This window comes from Peromyscus maniculatus, chromosome 10 (genome assembly GCF_049852395.1).
Source record: "Peromyscus maniculatus bairdii isolate BWxNUB_F1_BW_parent chromosome 10, HU_Pman_BW_mat_3.1, whole genome shotgun sequence".
Lineage (NCBI taxonomy): Eukaryota > Metazoa > Chordata > Mammalia > Rodentia > Cricetidae > Peromyscus > Peromyscus maniculatus.
The window spans coordinates 101,530,978-101,551,448 of NC_134861.1; the positions used below are offsets into that span (position 1 = coordinate 101,530,978).

At 47.4% G+C, this 20,471-nt stretch overlaps 2 protein-coding genes across 14 annotated transcripts in view; one reads left to right on the forward strand and one right to left on the reverse strand.

The window, feature by feature from the left end:
* On the forward strand, window positions 1-14,520 carry Tmem175 (transmembrane protein 175). 9 transcript variants are annotated; one of them, XM_042257835.2, is made up of 12 exons: window positions 23-285; window positions 413-566; window positions 4,368-4,625; window positions 4,791-4,829; window positions 6,922-7,019; window positions 8,910-8,961; window positions 9,228-9,263; window positions 9,797-9,880; window positions 10,196-10,360; window positions 11,230-11,308; window positions 11,603-11,738; window positions 13,121-14,520. In XM_042257835.2, the coding sequence occupies exons 3-12, from the start codon at window positions 4,482-4,484 to the stop codon at window positions 13,785-13,787; spliced, it is 1,500 nt and encodes a 499-aa protein (XP_042113769.1). In that variant the 5' UTR covers window positions 23-285; window positions 413-566; window positions 4,368-4,481; the 3' UTR covers window positions 13,788-14,520. The 9 variants fall into 9 exon arrangements, with proteins under 9 accessions (XP_042113768.1, XP_006985867.1, XP_042113769.1 ...); XM_042257836.2 differs by having other exon boundaries at window positions 54-285; window positions 4,454-4,625; XM_042257834.2 differs by lacking the exon at window positions 413-566 and having other exon boundaries at window positions 1-285; window positions 4,454-4,625.
* The window catches only part of Dgkq (diacylglycerol kinase theta), a 16,403-nt gene continuing 10,268 nt past the window's right edge, over window positions 14,337-20,471 (reverse strand). For 3 of the 5 annotated variants that reach the window (XM_006985804.4, XM_076547107.1, XM_076547108.1), the window contains 9 exons: window positions 19,955-20,070; window positions 18,095-18,246; window positions 17,734-17,882; window positions 17,445-17,623; window positions 17,056-17,156; window positions 16,817-16,963; window positions 16,606-16,717; window positions 16,370-16,522; window positions 14,337-16,094 (listed from right to left, as the gene is read on the reverse strand). In XM_006985804.4, coding sequence (XP_006985866.1) covers window positions 15,996-16,094; window positions 16,370-16,522; window positions 16,606-16,717; window positions 16,817-16,963; window positions 17,056-17,156; window positions 17,445-17,623; window positions 17,734-17,882; window positions 18,095-18,246; window positions 19,955-20,070 — 1,208 coding nt within the window. In that variant the 3' untranslated portion in view covers window positions 14,337-15,995. Of the gene's footprint in view, window positions 16,095-16,369; window positions 16,523-16,605; window positions 16,718-16,767; window positions 16,964-17,055; window positions 17,157-17,444; window positions 17,624-17,733; window positions 17,883-18,094; window positions 18,247-19,954; window positions 20,071-20,471 lie in introns of those variants that run through there. The other 2 variants (XM_016004318.3, XM_076547106.1) reach the window with 2 other exon arrangements.

The following is a 20,471-nucleotide window of genomic DNA, read 5'->3' on the forward strand; positions in this document are numbered from 1 at the left end:
GCGACGCCGCGGCCCCGCCCCGACGCAGCAAGCGGAAGGGCGCGTGTTTCCGCAGAGCCAGCCGGATGCGCAGGCGCAGAGGCTGCAGCCCCCATGGGTGGCAAGCTTCGGAGAGGTGCAGAGAGGGCTGGTCGCTATCTGGCCCTAACCTCGTCCGGTCGCTTCTGCTGGCCCGAGTTACGACTGCTTTCGCCGGGTCCAGCCTCGGTGGCTGGGGCGTCGCGGGACGTTGGGCGCGTGCTGCGGACCGCCCCAGAGCCCGCCGCTCGCGCCTGACGCCTCAAGGTAAAAGCGAGGCCTGGAGCCCACCCTAGGGTCCCGTAATGCCCGTTTGGGGAGAGGAGGTTGTCTATCGGACAAGCAGCCAGCCTATGATCCACAGACACGCGTTCTTATGTTTTGGCCCACATAGGTATGGGGGAGGATGAACTAGTTGCTAACATTAAGACTGAAAAACGTTAAGTTTAAAAGAAAAAAAAGCTTCACAACGTGTGTAGAAAAGGCACCTGGCAGTACTGGACCCAGAATCCTGTGTGATGTCAACCACCTAGAGCTGCCCACTTTAGGTGAGACAAAGTCATGGGGTTCCCACCCATCTCCTTACCTCTGTGGTTCCTGAAGCCACATGAGGTTGCAGCCCCTTGTGTAGAGTATGTGTTTTGGGACTAAAAAGTTGATCTTCAAGCTCAAATCAACATCTTAATCTTCCCAGAATTGTATGCTATTAAAGATGCCTTTGGAAACTACCTCCTCTAAAAGTCAAGTAGAAAAGAAATGAAAGATGATCATTAGCCATAGTGAGGTAGGTAGTAGGTGAGCAGCAGTTTCATGGATCACACGTGGAGGAATAAAGTGATGAAGTAGAGATGGTACCTGCAGGTAACTGAGGAGGTTTATAGAGAAGAATGTGGGAGCTAAAAGGGCAGTGTGGTACTGACATGTTCTTAGATGGGAGCCATGAGCAGCCCAAAGAGAGTTAACCAGTGAGAGTTAACCCTTCCTGGTATAGTAGAGAAGAGTACTGCCCCTTAGAATAGCAGGACAGTCAAGTCTATACCACTCGAGCATATTCCCAAGGAATGCTCAATCATACCACAAGGGCACATGCTCAGCTATGTTCATAGCAGCTTTATTTGTGATAGCCAGAACCTGGAAACAACCTAGATGCCCTTCAACAGAAGAATGGATAATTTCTCATATTTTATAGATTATTTTTTATTTTTTTTTGAATCACAAAAGGTATAGTTGATGAAGCTCAACTTTAGTATTTATTTTTGCTTATGCTTTTTTTTCTTCTATAGATAGGGTCTCTCTACATAGCCCAGGCTTTCCTGGAACTCACTATATAGAACAAGCTGGCCTAAAACTTGAAGAGATCTGCCTGTGTCTTGTCTCCCAAGGGACTAAAGGTGTAGTCCATCATGCCCAGATTGTTGCTTATGCTTTTTAGTGCCATCTTTAGAAATCTTTGGCTGTAGCGATTTCCCCAAAACTTTCTTCTAAAAGTTTAATAGTTTTAGCTGTTAAATTTAAATTTTTGCTCCATTTGAATTGATTTTGTTGTGGTTCTTTGGCATGTGGAAATTCAGTTGTCCTATACTATTCGTTGAAAAGACCATTCTTTTCCCTATTAAATAATTTCTACTCCCTTGTCAAGAATCAAAAATCAGTTAACTGTAGATGTTTGATTTTATTTCTGAACTTAGTATCTCTGTGCCAGCACTAGGAAAACATGAGTCTTTTTCTGCTTGTCAGTGGATGAGCCAATAGAGGAACCTTTACCACAGTGGAAGTCTGACAGCAGTAAAAAGAAGTGTGTCATGATGTTCTCAGGAACATTGGTCAATCTCAGGTAGCAGAAGCCATACTAAAAAGGTCACATAGTATATGCCTCAAGCACAAGACATTCTGGAAATGGCAAAGTAGCAGTAAATAGCAGAAGCACTAACATCTGTCACACCAGCATCTGCCAAGTGCTAAGGTCTAGGCATGGAAAGCTTAGAGGGGCTAACTGAGGATGGAGTACCTTTCAGTCTTTATGAGTATGGATGTATGCATGCAGAGCCCACAGAGGCCAGAAGAGAGCATCAGAACTCCTGGTACCAGTTACAGATGGTTGTGAACTGCCATGTGGGGGCTGGGATTTGAGCCCTTGTTCTCTGAAAGAATAGCTAATGCTTTTCAACCACTGAGCCATCTCTCTAATCCTTCAGTCTTGATGGTTGTGGTAACACAACTGTGTATTCCTCAGCAACTCAAGAGAACTGCACAGCACAGGCATGGTTTGACTTCATAATCTAAAGCACTGATTTTCAACCTGTGGGTTGTGACCCCTTGGGGATTGTCGAACTACCCTTTCACAGGGGTCACCTAATACCATCGGAAAAATGCAAGTATTTACATTATGATTCGTAATAATAGCAAAATTACAGTTATGAAGTTACAGTGAAAATAATTTTATGGTTGGGGGCCATTGTAATATGATGAACTATATTAAAGAATCGTAGCATTAGGAAGGTTGAGAACCACTGATTTAAAGAGTGAGCCTTAAAGGGATACAACAAAAAGCCATGTTGCTACCCAATGCCTGCCCTTGCCATCCAGGTAACCACCTGCTTATCCTGGAGCTAATAAATCTGTTCTTTGTGTTTTGTTTGTCATATTTTCATTGTCATGAACAAGGAAGATGACATAGAACTTAGCTTTTTTGCAACTGCTTTTTTTTTCCTTCTCAGTACTGTGTTTTAATTTTATCTCTGGATTCATATGTAGGGTCCTCACAACATTAATGGCTTAATAATAACACCTATTTTTTACTTTTTTGTTGTGACAAACCTTGCTTCCGTGCAGATTCATCTGTGTCCCCTCAGATTCAGCTCCTCCCCTGTAAGGGTGTTTACTACACCTCTAGAGTTGTTACTGACTGCCAGTTCAAATATGGCTCTTGTGGCTCCCTAATATATCCAAGTATCCTCCTCACATCCTAGCTAGCTCTTGACTGGGGAGCTTTACCATTGTAATTGATACCTAATTGCTTTCAGTTGTGTTTGATTACTAGTAAAGAGTTTTGTTTTTTTTTTCTTTCTTTTGCAGTGCTGGGGATCCTATGTGTAAGGCAGGCTGTCTCCCACTGAGCTGTACGCAGCCTGAATGCCTTATAGATATTTATTTGCAACTTATTTTTTTCCTATCTGAAAATTGCTAGTTGCCTTTTGTCCCCCTCCCCCTTTTTTATGTATCATCTTGGTGAATGCTTGTGCTTGATTGCTAGAGCAGCATGCCACATCACCCCCTTGCCTCTGATTATGTGGTACCTGATGTTAGGTTAACAGCATCCTCTTCAGAGTACACCCAGTCAGTCATACTTTATGATAACCTTGTTTCATTACTAAAGGGCTTGTGCTTATGACCACCCTTCCTAAAGCTTCACCCTTCAAGTATCCTGGCTCCTACTTTCCCATCCTCCCAGAGAGTACCACTACTTTCTACTCTGACTATTTTACCTTTCAACCTCATTTCCCCTAACTGTGCTGGTGACTCCATAGTCTCATCTCCTTTACAGCTTCCTTTCTCACCTCTGCTGCCTGAGGCTGTCCTTCCCATGTCTTTGTAAATGTGTCCCAAAGCAGGGTACATTTATGTTGTTGCACTGGTTGGCTTGCCCTCCTGGACCCAAGCATTAACTTTCCTTTTACAGTCTCAGGACCTGCTTTTGCTTTTCCAGGAACACTTCTATACCCTGCTTGGGCATACTCCACCTTACCCCCACCCCCCCTTGACAGCTTCATCCTTCTGATCATCCTTGCCACATTCCTGTCCTCTCTCCCATGATTGCAAGTGGAGACTTGGAAAATACTTCCCAGTGGCCCACCCTTCCATATCCTGTAGCTGCTGAGTGGTTCTTAGTTTTTCTATCCCTGGGTCCGGTGTAGCATACAGGTGGATTTCAAGGCTGTACTTCAGGAACCCTTTGCTCCTGGGACACAAATATTTCTCCTCCCCAGAGAATGTTTCAGCTGGCATCTCAATTGTCTACCCAGAATTGTTTCTGAAAAACTTAAAAACATCCCAGACCCTGTGAGCTAAGGTAGTAATAGCCCTCAGGGACATTACCTTTAGCCAGGAGATGTGCTCAAGCCTGACAAAGCAGCTTGTAGGGGAAATTTGGGGTTAGATTTCAGGCCTTCCTTGGTACCATGGTATACTGAGCATCTACCCTGTATCATCAGTGCTTTCCCACTGAGACAGAATATATCACCCCAGTCACAGAGCTCACTAATGAGTGTGATGGTAATACTCTTGGCCTGTGGCTGGAAATCTGAAGGAACTACCTTGTGAAGTGTCTCTTTCTTTGTCTCCATACCTAGCCCATGTCTCTACATTGAAATGGCTGAAGTCCACAGGGTTGGCCACCTGATCCCACTGATATGCTCAGAGCTACGCTTATTCCCAGGCTGCTGTGACAACTCGGTGGCCCCACCATGTCCAGGCCCCAGGCCCAGGAGCAGGCAGTGGATTCTGAGGGAGACTCATCCCTATACAGGAGAGACGAGGAGGGGACCCAGAGCTCCCACCGCATGCTGGGCTTCAGTGATGCACTGCTATCCATCATCGCCACTGTCATGGTCAGTGTTGGGCCCACTGTGTCAAACCCACCCCTGGTTTCTGCAGCAGCGTCAGATGCCCAAGCCTTTCATGAAGGTGGGGCTGCCCAGCAATAGTCAAAAGCCCATAAACCTCTGAGTAGCTGAAGAAGTATCTCTTGGTGATTTTTGTCTTTGTTTCTTTAGATCCTGCCTGTGACCCACACAGAGATCTCACCAGAACAGGTAACAGGAGCAGACTGGTTTGTACAGTGGGCCAATAAGAAAACCCAACCTGGACTTGGGGAGGCAACCCCCAGATCTGCAGGCAGCAGAGCCCAAGGCAGGGTATTTATTGAGAGGGCAGGACATCCGTGTTTCCTCCTGGCAGGATATGCACTTAGAGTAGGTGGGGATGGGGTGGGGGTGGGCTGAAGCACAGGCTTCTGCAAGGGAAACTTTATTTCTAGCTAGGTGGACAGGTAGTGATATCCTCCACTGAGAGGAAAGGAAGCATGTCTACCCAACCAAACCATCCTGTGTGGGTAGCAAAGAGCTTTTTAAAAGCATTTTCATTTATATCCAATTTTATGGGATTTTTTTTTTTCCTGAGTCAACAACATGTAGTTCTTTAGTGAAGCAACTTTGATACTTGGACAGCACTGAGGTGCCTTTCTTGGTTTCATCCATGTGATTGGCATGCCACCATACAAGCCTCAAGGAAACAGGTTGTAGCTTTACCCAGCACAACAGTTAGGTGTGATTCTAGCCATACCCGCAAGCTGAGGTAGATCTTTGGGGAGGTCCCAGAACTACTGAGGTTTTTCTTTCGAACTATAGTTACAACACTGGTATAGTGTTGTGATAAAAATTAAACTTTCAGAAACTTGAGCATCAGACTACACTTGTGCTGTGCTTAAAGCTGTTCTGATGAGAAAGTACCTGCTAGTGGCTGGTCTACATGGCATCCCCAGGCTAGGCAAGGCTATATAGTGAGAACCTGTCTCAAAAAACCTAAATAAAATTAAAAAGCATAGTGAGCAGATATGGCTTAGTGGTAGAATGTTTGCCTAGCCTACATGAATGAAGCTGTAGTTTTAATCCCTGGTACTGAAATTTTACATTTTATTTTATTTTTTATTTATTTATTTTTTTTTTTGAGACAGAGTTTCTCTGGGTAGCCTTGGCTGTCCTGGACTTGCTCTGTAGACCAGGCTGGCCTCAAACTCATAGAGATCCTCCTGGCTCCGCATCTCCCCCCCCCCCTCCCCGAGTGCTGGGATTAAAGGTATGTGGCACCATACCTGGCTTTTGCTCAATTTTTTTTAAAAAAAAGACTTAACTTCCAGGCCTGGTGGCATTGCCTGTGATCAATAGCTGCTCTGGAGGTTGAGGCAAAAGATTTCCATGTTAAATGCCAGTGTGGGCAACTTAGATCCTGTCTCAAAATAAAAAGAAGAGACCAAGTGTGGGGATGCACACCTTTAATCCCAGCACTTGGGAGGCAGAGACAGGTCGATTTCTGTGAATTTGAGGCCCAACAGGACAGCCAGGACTATGTAGAGAGACCCTGTCTCAAAAACAAACAAAAAAGCTGGGCGTGGTGGTGCAAGCCTTTAATCCCAGCACTCTCAGAGGCAGATGGATCTCTGTTAGTTCGAAGCCAACCTGGTCTACAAAGTGAGTTTCTTTGAGTATGTTTAAAAAGCATAAGGCTCCCTGCTCATGATTTCAGAGGTAAGAGTTCTGCCTTGATTGAGTTTTTTTTGTTAGTACTCTGGTCTCTGTTCTAGCCACAACCCCTTAAGTGGTGTCTACGGAAGACCCGTTATGCTTGTAATCTCATTGGGAACTTTTAGAGGTGTCCCTGCCCATGACTATGCTAGATCTAGCCTTGCTATATCCTAGATGTCTGTGTCCCTCCAGAATTCACACGTTGGAACTTAAACCCCAAAGTGAATACTTTAGAAGAAAATTAATGACCTTGTAGAAGGACTAGATGCCTTTTTTTTGTCCTTTGTATGCCTTATGCTGTGACTGTTGAGATGCTTAGACTCTCCCTGGACAGAAGACCTGCTGACAGCCAGGATTTTTTGTCACTTGAGGTGATGGTGTCAGCCTGTGACACCCAGGGAATCTATTGCTTTAGGAAAACTACCTGCAAAAGACGTCTTTGAGGCTGGAGGTGGGACAAGTGTAGTAGAAGTAAGATTAGACTGGGAGCAGACATAGACTGCATACACTTTGAGCCTGGTGACCTTCTCACTGTGCATTAGGGTAAGTCTTGTTGAAATGATATGTGTTACTTTGTTCTAATAGCAATGTTCTTTTCATACAGCAATTTGACAAAAGTATACAGAAACTTCTAGCTACTAGGATTGCAGTCTACCTGATGACATTTCTGATCGTAACTGTGGCATGGGCAGCACATACCAGGTAGGGAGTCAGACCTTTAACACAAGGTCTTCATTGTCATGATTTGCTCAGGGTAGCAAAGGAGGGACAGGAGGTTTCCATAGGCAGAGCTGGGCATGTAGGTGTTGCATTCCTGGCTGCAAATCAGCATAATCAAAGGAAATACTCTTCAGAGAATGCTTAAGGTACAGAAAAATCCACAGATCCTAGTAAAGATTTCACTGCTCTGTGTGTGTGTGTGTGGGGTAGTGGTGGTGGTGTGAATCTGTATCGACTAGCCTGCCTATGCCTCTTAAGTGCTGGGATTAAAGGCATCCAGCTCACTGCTCTTTAAAAGTACATTTAAAAGTGCAGCAAAATGTTTCATGTCACACACTTGTTCCAAGCAAGATTATGCTGATAGATGGCCTTTCTGTTTCAAGAATTGGCAGGCTTTATCTTTTTGGTCTCCCTTTATGGAATGTTCACGAGGCACACAGCCTGGTGGGTGCTGGGTGCCTGCCTGCAACTTTAGCCAACCTTCCCTATACCAGCATCATGGTCCGTTCATCAGGGGCCACACCCACTGTGAAAAACATCAACAGCAGGGTTCTGAGGCCCAGGGAGGCCCTTCATAGATCTGTTCTGCATCCTGCTTTGGGTGCTCACTTGGTCTTAGTACCAGTAAGTAGGCAGCAGAACTCCTGTCTCTAGAGTTGCAGCCCCTTCTATTTGGTTTATTAAGACTTCAGCCCAAATGAGCCTGTGTCACTGACATGAGCTAGGGGTAGCTTCTAGAGTGAGAATGGCAGTTCAGCTGAGTCCAGTCCAAGAGAAGGCCATGTGCTCAGAGTTGGATGGGTGGCAGCCTGAGCCACAGCCAAAGACTACTGGGGGCAACCCTGTTGTAGGGCCCAGGCATTGGAGGAAGCTTCAGGATTCTTGGCAGCCTGTGCTCATGTTTCCCTGAAGGATGGTACTCCATTTTGTTTTCTATTTACATTGTAGTATCTCCATACAAAACCACCTCTCTGTTAAACAACAACTTCTAACAGGTGCAGTGTATGAAATCTTTGGGGAGAAAAAATAAGAAAAGAATATTTCTTTCCTTCAAAATGGATTTTAGATATAATGCCTAAAAAACAAGTGTATTGTACAATAGAACTCTAGCTCCACATCCCCAGAGGCTGTTTCTCACTCATGGGACAGGTAGCTTATAGCCACCCTGCTAGTCCCGCCCTTAGCAGGACCTCCCTGGACAGTTAAAAGTCCCCTGCCTTTGTGCAGAAGTCTTCCTCGAGGCTTTCTATGAAAAGACTGTCTGCAAAAGATTTCTGCAAACTTTGTGCAAAATGGGAAGAATGTGTGGAAAAGGTACATGCTTCCCTACATAAGCTATGTTTTCTTTGAATTTTCAAACTTTCATACACTTGGTACTATTTATATTTTTCAAAAGTTAGATTTTAGTGTATGTCAGTGTGTCAAAATCAGAAGATATCTTATAGGATTTGCATCTTTCCTCACACCATGTGGGTCTGGGGATCAAACTCAGGTTCTCAGGCTTAAAAAGCAACCTTTACCCGCTAAGTCTTATCATCAGTCCCACTAGGTAGTATCTTTTTTGTTTTGTTTTGTTTTTGTTTCTGTTTTTTGAGACAGGGTTTCTCTGTGTAGCTTTGCGCCTTTCCTGGAACTCACTTGGTAGCCCAGGCTGGCCTCGAACTCACAGAGATCCACCTGGCTCTGCCACCCAAGTGCTGGGATTAAAGGCGTGCACCACCACTGCCCGGCTGGTAGTTTCTTAAATTTGATCAAAAGTAACATCTTCAATGATATTTTAACTAGAAAATACTGTGGGAGGTGCATTTTAATTTTATTATTATTGGACCCATATTTGAATGATAGCCCATCTTCTCTTTTTCCTAACTTTAGATTGTTCCAGGTTGTTGGGAAAATAGATGATACACTTGCCTTGCTCAACCTGGTGAGTAATTGTTTTGAAAAATGAGTTTATGTATGATTTAGCCCTCCTGAAAGGTAGGACAAGATATGGGTCCCCACAACCTGGATTTTGTCCATTCCTGGAAGCTCCTCAGATGGCCCATGGAGTCCTCCTGTCCAGGACAGACAAACAGGCTTCTTGGGTATATCTCACCCCACAACTCCTGTAGATATACTGCTGCCTTCCTGGAGTGCCCCTTACCCTCTAGGCTTTCTGATGACTGTGACCTTCCTTTCCTTTCACTGCAGGCCTGTATGATGACCATCACCCTTCTACCCTACACAGTGAGTAAAGATCATCTCCCTGCATACACATCTCCCTTGAGCACATCTGTGTGTGGCAGTCCTCAGAAATGCAGGTTCAAGACCTGGACTGCAAATTAAAAAGGAGAGACTTCCAGAGAACTAGTGGTTGGTGTGAATAGAAAAAGGAGTTTAGGGCTGCTGGAGGCAGAGGCCACTGAGAGTGTCCCGGATGCCCCTTGCTTCCACCTGCCTCTCTTCATAATTGCCACTAGCAGACGAACAAGCATTCAAAATTCTAATATAGGTTGTTGGCCAAAGTATACAAGGCTACGATGCAGATAGTTCAGATCTGAGGGATTTTACATGATGGTGGCTTTAAAGGCCTAAAGCAGTGGGTGGCATTGTTCTGTTGGAGAGCTGAATATACCCATGCCCAGCCCCATGCCATTGTCCCCACACTAGGACAGTTTTCTTCTCAGTGCCCAGTACAGAGACGAGGAAGCTCATTATACACCACCTCAGAGCCTAGTTCTGATAGCCTTTGGGGGGTCTTGTGGGGGTTCTTTTGACAGTTTTCTCTAATGGTGACGTTCCCTGATGTGCCCCTGGGCATCTTCCTGTTCTGCATGTGTGTGATTGCCATTGGATCTGTGCAGGTAAGGACACAGGATGTGGATGTGTGTTTGCCATTCGGTGTGCAAGTCTGATCTATATCTCAAGTAGCCCAGTCTTACCCATAAATGCACCTGGGATGTGGCATAACCAGGGCCTCACAGTCTTGGAATAGGATGAGAGTTTCTACCCTCTTCTCGACCCCAGCTTCTCAGAACATCCTAGGGTAGGAGGCTATCTAGGAGGGACCCTCTTGCTCCTAACCCCTAAAAATGTGTATGTTGGCTCAAGGGTTAACTGGTGCTTCGTCTACCTGCTGATGCCCTATAGCTTGTTTTATTTGTTTGTTTTTACCACAGGCACTAATTGTAGGGTATGCTTTCCACTTCCCACACCTGCTGAGTCCACAGATCCAGCATTCAACACACAGGGCCCAGTCCCGGCGGCATATCCTGCGCCTAGTCCTCCGTGGCCCAGCACTGTGTTTTGTTGCAGCTGTCTTTTCCCTCTTCTTCTTTCCCTTGGTGAGCACTTGGTGAGAACCTCAGAGGATGTCTTAGCACAGTTGGAAAAAAGCAAGGACAGCTAACAGGAGAAAGAACAGGCAATGCTGAAACAATGTTTTTTCAGAGCAGGCTATGGGAGCCGGCTTGAGCAGGGTCATCTTAAGTACTATGAAAGTACATTGAATTACCAAAGTATCCTAAGAATATTGAAAATTAACAAATGCTAGTTACTTTAAATGTTTGGTAACAGGCATAAACATGGTCACACATACATACAAACAAAAAATTAGTAATTAAATGTAATTAAAATTAAATAAGTAAAAATTAGTGAATGTTTGGTTAGCATTTCAAGAACATTCCAAGTTTTAAACAGATGGACTAATGAAGGCCTGTGAGTGCTGCAGATGCCATCCTTTAAAGCCTTAGCTGGTCATCTTGTGAGGGGATAAGGTTCTAGCTAAGTGGGTGGGGTCCAAGGAACCCCTAGACTTCTAAACTGGAATGGAACAGAACAGTGTATGGGAAGCATCTAGCCAAGCAGACCTTGACTGAAGAGTCACAGGTGAAGTGTCTTTTCAAGTCCATTCCCATTAATTTCTTAGTTGGAATGCTCACCTTTTGTTGTTGAGCTGTTACTATTCTTCATGTATTCTGGATACTAAATTCTCAGAAAGTACATGACTGGTATCCATTTCTCCTTTATAATAGTCCTTCCTTTTGGGATTTTGCCCTTATACACAGTTAATTTCCATAAAGGACAGTTCTCTGGATTTTCCTTTGTTGCTCCTGCTGCCCCTCCATCTGTGGCAGAAGAGTGGGACCAGACTTGAGGTGTGAGCAGCCCCTGTTCCCAGGGAAACACCCTGACCTGTTATTTCTTCCTGCAGTCATATGTGCTGATGGTGACTGTCATCTTCCTCCCTCATATCAGCAAGGCTACCGCCTGGTGCAAAGACAAGCTCATGGGTAGGTGACCATGCACAGCACTACAATAAGCATGTTGGAAGGTTCCACTGGATTTCAGGCTACTCCCAAGGACCACTGAGTAGGAACAAGGCAGTCTGTGATGCCTTCTGGGCTCAGCCCAGTTCTGGTGGTGGGTTTACTGGGCCCTGGCTGCTTCCTGCCCTTTAAACATCTCTGCATCATTTCCCCTCTTGGCCTGTATATTCCTGGCCCCTTGGAGAAGACGGCAGTGATATCCACACTGGCCTGATGGTCTCTAACCTAGGCTAGTTCCTTTTCCTGGCATGTCCACAGGCCACAGGGAGTCTCCACCTCACAATGTGGAACCCTTCAGTATTGATCTGCATGCGCCCCTCAGCAAAGAACGGGTGGAAGCTTTCAGTGACGGTGTCTATGCCATCGTGGCCACACTCCTCATCCTGGACATTTGGTAAGGACCCTAATTCTGCTGCTTTGGCCCATCTTCCAGGTGGTAGTATGTCCTTGAGTGTTTTGTCCTTAGGAACTCCAGAAAGGTATTACTCCGTGCTAGCTTCCCCTTGGGTACTTGGAGATTTATGTAGGCCCCCTTCCCTAAAGGTCTGCCATCCCGTTCATTGCTTTCAACCTGAAAGCACAGGTGCTAGGCTACCTTGTGTTCTCCATCCCAGAAGTATTCAGGCAGCTCCCTCAGACCTTGTCCACTTTCATACTTAATAGGACTGGCTCTTGTTAGTGCTCTGGTGGGTGCTCACTTTTATTTCCAAGTGTCTCCTCTACCTCCACCCACCCACCCACCCACCCCCTTTTTTTTTAAGCCCCTTGCTCTCCTCTGGCCTATGTTTCCTCAGTCATTCCATTACATACTTATTTTATTAAACACGTTACAACTCTGGTTTTATATTCTGTATCTGACACTGATTCTCCTGATACTTTTGAGTAGGTTTTTCTACTATAATTTGTGAATTCTTTTTTTTTTTTTTTTAAAGATTTATTTATTTATTATGTATACAGCATATATGACTGCAGGCCAGAAGAGGGCACCAGATCTCATTACAGATGGTTGTGAACCACCATGTGGTTGCTGGGAATTGAACTCAGGACCTCTGGAAGAGCAGTCAGTGCTCTTAACCTCTAAGCCATCTCTCCAGCCCCAATTTGTGAATTCTTATGAGCTAGAAGTGAATATTCATTAGTACCTGATTTCCTGAGTTCTTAGATTTAAAGAATATTCCAGAACAATCTCCTTTTGCTTCCATTCTGTGGCCAGGGCTGAAGGACTCACAGCTAAGAAGCCATGGTTAGGGCAGGAAATCAAAGCCAAGAGAAGGCTGCCACTTCCTGCCTGGAGTTTTACTTCATATGACAGCCCTCATGCTCTTGCCTGCCCCAACCCTATGTCCCTCCTTCTGGCTGGTTTGGAGAAAGCAGTGGGTACTGGGGTGTCCTGATGTTCATGTCCAGGTGATGGGTTCCCATTCCTAGACTCTATGTTCCAACACAGCCTGCAAGATTCAGGATAGTTGTGGGGGCTCTCTTTCATAGGTATCCTACCCTCAGAAAGCTGGCCCTGGCCAACGAACCAGAGCTATCTGTCAATTCCTGGCTGTCAGATAGGGCACCAGTTGGCAGAGAATATACAGGACTGGTTAAATTTGCGTTTTGAGTGAAGAAGAGTAACTGTTTAGTATGCAAAATATATGTAAGTAGCATATAAGGAACATTTGTTTGCTAAGATCATGTTATTAATCTCAAATTCATTTATGATGCTTGGTATACCCCTCTGGTCCTGCCATCTTTGGGATACATATGTCATCTGTTCATACTTCCCAGTGAGGACAACGTTCCAGATCCCAAGGATGTGCAAGAGAAATTCAGTGGCAGCCTTGTGACTGCCCTGGGTGCATATGGGCCACAATTCCTGGCATACTTCGGCTCCTTTGCTACAGTGGGTCTGCTCTGGTTTGCCCACCATTCACTCTTCCTGCATGTCCGGAAGGCTACACAGACCATGGGGCTACTCAACATACTGTCACTGGCCTTTGTGGGTGGCCTCCCTCTGGCCTACCAGCAGACCTCAGCTTTTGCCCGACAGCCCCGTGATGAGCTGGAGCGTGTGCGCGTCAGCTGTGCCATCATCTTCTTGGCCAGCATCTTCCAGTTTGCCATCTGGACTGCAGCCCTGCTACACCAGACAGAAACACTGCAGCCAGCTGTGCAGTTTGGTGGGCAGGAGCATGCTTTCATGTTTGCCAAGCTTGCACTGTACCCCTGTGCCAGCCTGCTGGCCTTTGCTGCCACCTGCCTGCTGAGCCGGTTCAGCACAGCCATCTTCCACCTCATGCAGATTGCAGTGCCCTTTGCCTTCCTGCTGCTCCGTCTCCTTGTGCGCCTTGCCCTGGCAGGCCTTCACATCCTATGGGAACTCCGGCCAGAGCACCCTCAACCAGGCCAGGGTGAACCTGAGGCACAGTCTCAGCTTTTACCTGCCCCCTGTTAATGCCAAGGAAGCTACACCTGCCCATCCCAGGCATACTGTAAGGGATCCTGTGGAGATGGCTCAGTAGAAGTTTGTTGTGACCCTGGGGCTATGGTTTTATTGGCCTGGGTATTGTGTACATTGTGAAATATCAAGATCTATTTCAAGAGTATGAACATTGTTCACATTTTGCAATGAGAGATTTCATGGGAACTGATTTTATTACTTTTACCTATTTATTTTCCTCTTCACTTCCTGTTCCCAACACTGCTAGGGGAATTGACCTGTCTGACTAACCTGAGTAAGATGCCAGGGGCTGTCACCAAGGTTGTTTGAGGCAGTTAGCACCTAGCCAAGATGAGAGGACCATCCCTTTTCCTTGCTCTGACCTGCATGTGGCCACACAGTCCACCCTTCTGCTCAGAACCTTTGGGTAGTTGAGTCTGGGCTAAGTCAGGCTGAGAAGTTGCTGTCTGGTTCACATCCTCACAAGTGCAGAGCTTCCCTAGTGGGACTGACAGTTTATCTGCCCATTCCTGTACTAGTAGTTGGACAAAGACAAGAGGCAGCTACAGGACAGCACAATGTATTTGGCCCAGATATAAGTTAGATCACATTCAGGTAGTGATAAATTACACACAGAGACAGGACACACTCCACAAAGGGACAGTCTCACTTAAATACAAAGGACATGCTACACTGACCACAATTTACAAATAATTCCTATAGACTGAAATAAAAGTGAAAAACTACATTGCAGTTTCTTTTGAATGTGGAAAATGATGTAAACATGAGGAACATCTATACTGAGAACACAAATGGCTACCTAATGCACTTGTGTGCAGTTTTGGCAGAAGCAGGTGAGGGAGTGGAACAATGGTCCTATAAAGCTGCCAGCCAGGTAGACCCCCTGGTCCACACCATAGCCACTTCTGAGAGTGGCACAGGCCCAGTGATACAAACAGGAGAAGGATCTAGACCCATTTACTTGTTTGTGGGGTATCACAGGACACATCCCACATAGGTCCTCCCCCATCCAGGGCTGAGGCTGGCCCCCTGAACATCTTTAGCACACCCCCCCCCCATTTTTTTTTATCTTTTTACTTTTCAACAGGGGCTTTAGCTCTGTAGCCCAGTCAGGTCTTAAACATGCTATTCTCTTGCTTTAGCCCCCAAGAAATGAATTACAGGCATGCACCACCAGGTTTAGCTAGACAGCTTATTTTTGGACATATTCTTCTGGGGTCTGATGAATTCTTGGGTGATGGAAGAGAGCTTTCTCTCATTCTGTGAACCTGATGCTCCCAGCAAGGCCTGGCCATCAGAGCTGCCTTGGTTTATGTAGGAGCCAGAGCAGAAGCTCTACATCTACAAGGAAGGGCTACAGGCTGGCAAACAGCATGTATATAAAGTGCTATAAGTTGAGTCTAAGGGAGTTTTAAGCACTCCACAATAGCCAATGTTATTTACACACTCCTCAACCAAGTACCACCTGGCCCTGTTCTGATCCCTTCTGGACACAAGGTGACCACTCCAGGGCTGAGGAGGGACACTCAGGGCCTGGCACATACTCCAGCTGTGACACATGAGTGGCACCTAAACTTAACTAGTCTCAGGTTAGACAAAGATTCTCCTTTCTTGGTACAGCTTTTCAGCTTAGGGACACTAGCTGGATGAGACCTTGCAACTAATATCTTAAGCCCAAACTGCTGTCTGGTGATGAGCCCAGGGAACTTGAGGATGCCACACCCACCTAAAAGGGGCAGGAGGAACAAGCAGCATTCTGTATCTGCTAGGCCAGGGCCTAATAGGGCTAACTGTTTTGAAAGAAAACAAAATAAGATCAGAGGGCCCACCTGGATGGCCTGCATCCAGAAGTGTTGGGCCCAAGGGACTCGTAAGAGATTTCAAAGGGAGGAGTGTGACTAACCGGACCAGCTCCATTTATCCTATACCAGTCTTGTATAGAAGACAAAGTAGCCAGAGCCTTGTGCCCATGTCCTATAGACTGGGGCTGTAGCAGAGTGAGCAGTGGTCATTACCTGCCTGCTACTAAGTTTGCAGATGACATTGGATAAGGATGAGGGATGGAAACATCCCAAGACCCATGAAGATGCTATGGCCAATGGTATAGCTAAGTCCATTTGTTGGCAAGCCAATATGTGACTTGGAACAGAACCAAAGACGAGAAAGGCTGGGTGGTTGAGACCCTTCATCTTGGCTCCTCTATTAAGGATTGCCCTCAGGAGCAGGCAAGGTGTCCACTCGGGTATCCCTGATGGTGCCAGCCTTCCTGGGCTTCTGCTTGGCCTTCCTCAGCATGTGAACCTGTTCCAAGGCAGGGATGGAGGGTCAGAGGACCAGAGTGACGTTACAAGTGATAGCTCTGGGACCTCTGGGCCAGTGAATACTTCTTGGCTCCATTCCACAAAAGAGGGGCAATGGCTTCAAAGAGCAAAGCTGCTTTCACCAGGGCTTCATGACACCTGGAGCCCCAGAAGGCCAACGTTTAGACCCACCTGGCCTTAGCTATTGTACAGCATCAGCCTGCATGGCTCTAACCTTGACCCATTTTACCTCTGTTCTCAACCTTGCCAACATACCTTAGGGGCAGTAGCAGAGATGATCATGTGCCCTGGGGCCTGAACCCAGGGCTCACCATCCACTTGTACTGGAGTAGCCTTAAGGAGTGTAACACGGAAGTAGGAGCCCTGGGCAATGCGGATTCCAGAGCGCAGCCCACCCTGGACCTGGCCCTAGGCAAGACAAAAGCTGAGCTAGCTAGTGGGCCCAAGGGGTACCACAGGGCCTGCCCACCAGCCTGCCAGTGAGTGCTCACCATGTGCACGACACCCGTTACACCCACCACCTCCAACAGCCCGTCGTCTATGCGCGGCTTCTCAAACCTGGAGTCGCTGTCAGAGCCCCACAGGTCAGCCCCCGAGCCCCAGCTGCCCCCAAAAGATGAAAATACAAAGTTAAGCACAGACCAGACACAGACCTAGCACCTGGCCCAAACTGCAGAATCTCTGAGAGCCCAGCCCCAGCACCTGGGGATGTTGATAAAGATGAGACCCTCAATGCTGGGTAGCTCCACCTCCTGCTGCTCCACCTGCAGCCGGATCTCCTTGTGTAGGCTTCGAGAGTGGCTGATCTTCTGCAGCCCAACCCGCACATACACACCCTTGTTGTGGAACCTGCCACAGGAGAGGTAGACATCCTGCATTACCAGGTAAAAGCTGCTAGCTGCTCTAAGTGACCTGATCCCCCAGCCCAGCTCTACTAGTACCTGCTTGTGAATTTGCCAGGCTCCTCCTCACGTGCCTGGTGGAAGTCTAGGCTGAGTTCCGCATCGATACCAATGCCACAGTAGTTACTCATCTGAACAATCTGGAGACAGGGCATAACCAGGATGCTGGCCAGGCACTCCCCAGTGTTCAGAATCCTGCCAGCCATTCCCAAGTGTCCCAAATTGTGCCAGCCATCTCTAACTCTGTTGTCACCAGTACCTGTTCCTAGTAACCTCTCTGCTTAAATGCCACAGCACCCCCAGAGAGGGCAGAACCCAACAACCCCACAGGCTTCAGTCAGCAAGCTCTTGCTCTGCCTCAGGAGGAAAGACACACATCAGCAAAGGGGGAGTCAAATGTAAGATGCTTGCAGGTGCCACACTGGTACCTTGGGGGGCTCCGTGTCTACCACACTGTTCTCTGTACTATCAGTCTCATGAGCATCCAGCAGGATTGTCCAGCGATCCATGAGCACAGCATCAGCCTCATCCACAGACACCAGCACAGAGAATGGGTCCTCACCACTATAGCCTGCCCCCCAACGGAGGACCCGGCCAAGGTCATTCCCTAGGAAACAGGAAAGACAGCATAATCCACATACCACCATGAATCTCTAGCATAACCCACAGTGGGGACAGCCCTGAGACCCCATCCTTCAAGTTGATGGCTAAGCCCACCTGTACCCAGGGGCAGGATGGCCACAGACGGCTCTGGGCAGGCCAGATGGCGTCTTGTCTCCTCCAGGGCAGCGAGCACCCAGCCCACGGTGCCGTCTCCACCACACACCAGTACCCGAAAACAGGGCACCTGAGAGAAAAGGTGGAACCTGTGTGGGAGACAGTGTTCTGCCACTACTTCCTGGCTGCCCAGGCCAAGACCTAGCCATTCATTCTTGCCCTGGGCAGCACTTTACTCTTCAGATGTCCATCTCTGGCCACATAGAGGACTTAATTATTCCAGCAGTCCCATTTGGAGTTCCTACTAGCTAGAGACAGGTAGGGGTTGCTTTTTCCACATGCCAGAAAACTCCAGACTCACCCAGGAAGAGGGCCCCCGTTGGTCAGCTCAAAGACCTGGTGTGGATTCAGCAGTTTCCGGAAACTGCAGAGCAGCTCTCGGCCCTTGAGGCCCCCACTCTTTGGGTTCACAAACACGAGGAGGGGGCAGCAGTCAGGAGGCAGCTTCGTGTGCTGAGAAGTGGGGTACTGAATTATGTTGGGGTCAAGGTCCCACATAGGAACTGCTAAGCCATGTCCAGCCTCAGATTCCAAGCCTACCAAGCCATAGCCAGTCCTTCCTGAGGCTAAGCAGTCCACATACTTATCTCCAACTCATTACTGACCTCTCATAGTGGATATGTCCCTGGCATTTGTGCTTAGTGCTCCAAGCAGCCATGGTGGTGCTCTCAAGGGAAAAGATATTCTAACATGTCAAGGGACCATTCTTACTCTCTTATCCATGAAACCACAGGCTCCTGTCGGAAATCCATACGTCCTACCAGTTACCACCAGCCAGCTGGAGTGACACCTGGCCCTTTCAAAGCTACCAACATACCCCTTGGGACCCAGGAATTTCCAGATCCTATCTGCCACATGGCAGCCAAAGGGCTCAGTTTACAAGGGTAATCACACATCTCTTGCTGATCATGGGGACAAAGGCAATCTTCCCATATATAATGCCAAGAGACATTCCCTAGACACAGTAGGCTGATTCAGGTCTCTACAGTGGTTTTGGGTAACAGGAGACACACAAGCCAGGTACAGACAAAAGGTGGACAGCAGCACAGGAGCTACATTATACCTGACAAGGACATACTTGAGATGGGGTACCCACTGGATAGGCAGAGCTGCTGGTACTCAACACTTACTCACTTGCCCCAGGGCAGGCAGCTGACAGGAAATAGAAACTATATGGCCTCAGTGCTTAACTGCCACAGAGCTAGTGATGACAGTACCTAGTTAAACATACAGGGAGCTCTATATCCTTAGGCATTGGTAACAGCTACTTCCAGGGCAGGACCAGTGGGCTGCGGCAGGAGGGACCTGTAGGCACTGCCTAAGCCTGCCAGTCTCCCAAACTCATTCCACTTGAATTCTGTTCCTCCTAGACTTGAGTCTGAAGTCAAGATCAGGGTTTGGGGTACAATCAAGCCATGGACACCTGTGGGCACTTTGTGGAGACCAGGCATAAATCCTTCTGGTACTCCTCATATGCAATTCCACTGCTTTCTGCTGCCTTCTGGGTGCACCTCTTCCCAACCATTGCTAGGTCGTAAGAGTGGTATCTGAAGTCAGGGAGCTCCACCTAGCAGCCAGAAATAACCCTAGGCACATGGCCACATGGGTAAATGTTGGGGCCAATATCATACTCAAAAGGATAGGGCCTGGCAGGATGTAGGCACATGGTCACAACACACTCTGGCCTTAAGTGGGCTGGAGCTGTGTCCTGTGGTAATCCCAGCTGGTTAGAAGTTCACCATTCCTGATGTGAAACCAGCCTCGGTCCTTTGTTTTGTTTTGTTTTATTTTTCAGATTTATTTATTATGTATACTGTGTTCTGCCTGCATGTATGCCTGCACACCAGAAGAGGGCGCCAGATCTCATTATAGATGGTTATGAGCCACCATGTGGTTGCTGGGAATTGAACTCATGGCTCTGAACCTCTGAGCCATCTCTCCAGCCCACCAGCCTTGATCCTAAGCATCATGTCTCACTCGTTCAGAAACCTTGGACAAGTACTGACTCTCTGACCTCTGACCCTCTGATGTAAACCTTGTCAAGGTCAACCTTGTCCCTTTTGGGCTGTTGTAGATAGGCCCAAGTGGCATGTACCAGCCATCTGGCAATGAGGAGATGGTCCTGAGGCATTAAGCTGGTCTCAGAGTCCTAATCACTTACCAGTACATCTGGAAGCACCAGTGCAGTCAGTGGCCGGCCATGTACTGCTGTGTCCCTGGCCAGCATGTATAGCCGCTCAGCCTCCGCGAAGCAGGTGACATCCAGAATTACTGCGCCTGCCACAGGTGGGCCAAACCTCAGGGTGGATGTCCTATGCACCCCATCCACAAGGTACTCAGTGAGGAGTCCTGTGTATCCTACCCCCAGGTGCCCAGAGAAGGATATATTGTGCATCCTACCCAAATGGTATTCAGGGCAGGGTCTATGAAATCCACCCCCAAGATATCACACCCCCAAAATCTCTCCTGTGTACCATGCCAACCAGGCACCTAGGTAGAGCCTCCACTACAAGTACCAGCCCCAGCTCTGACCACAGCCAGCTCATGTCAGCTGACTATAAGTAGCATCCACAGTAAGGGGCTACTTACAGCAAAGTATTCCCACAGACAGCAGGCTGAATTCAGGATCCAGCAGTGAGTAAAGAGGCTCATCTCCCCGACCAACCACTTGCACCCAA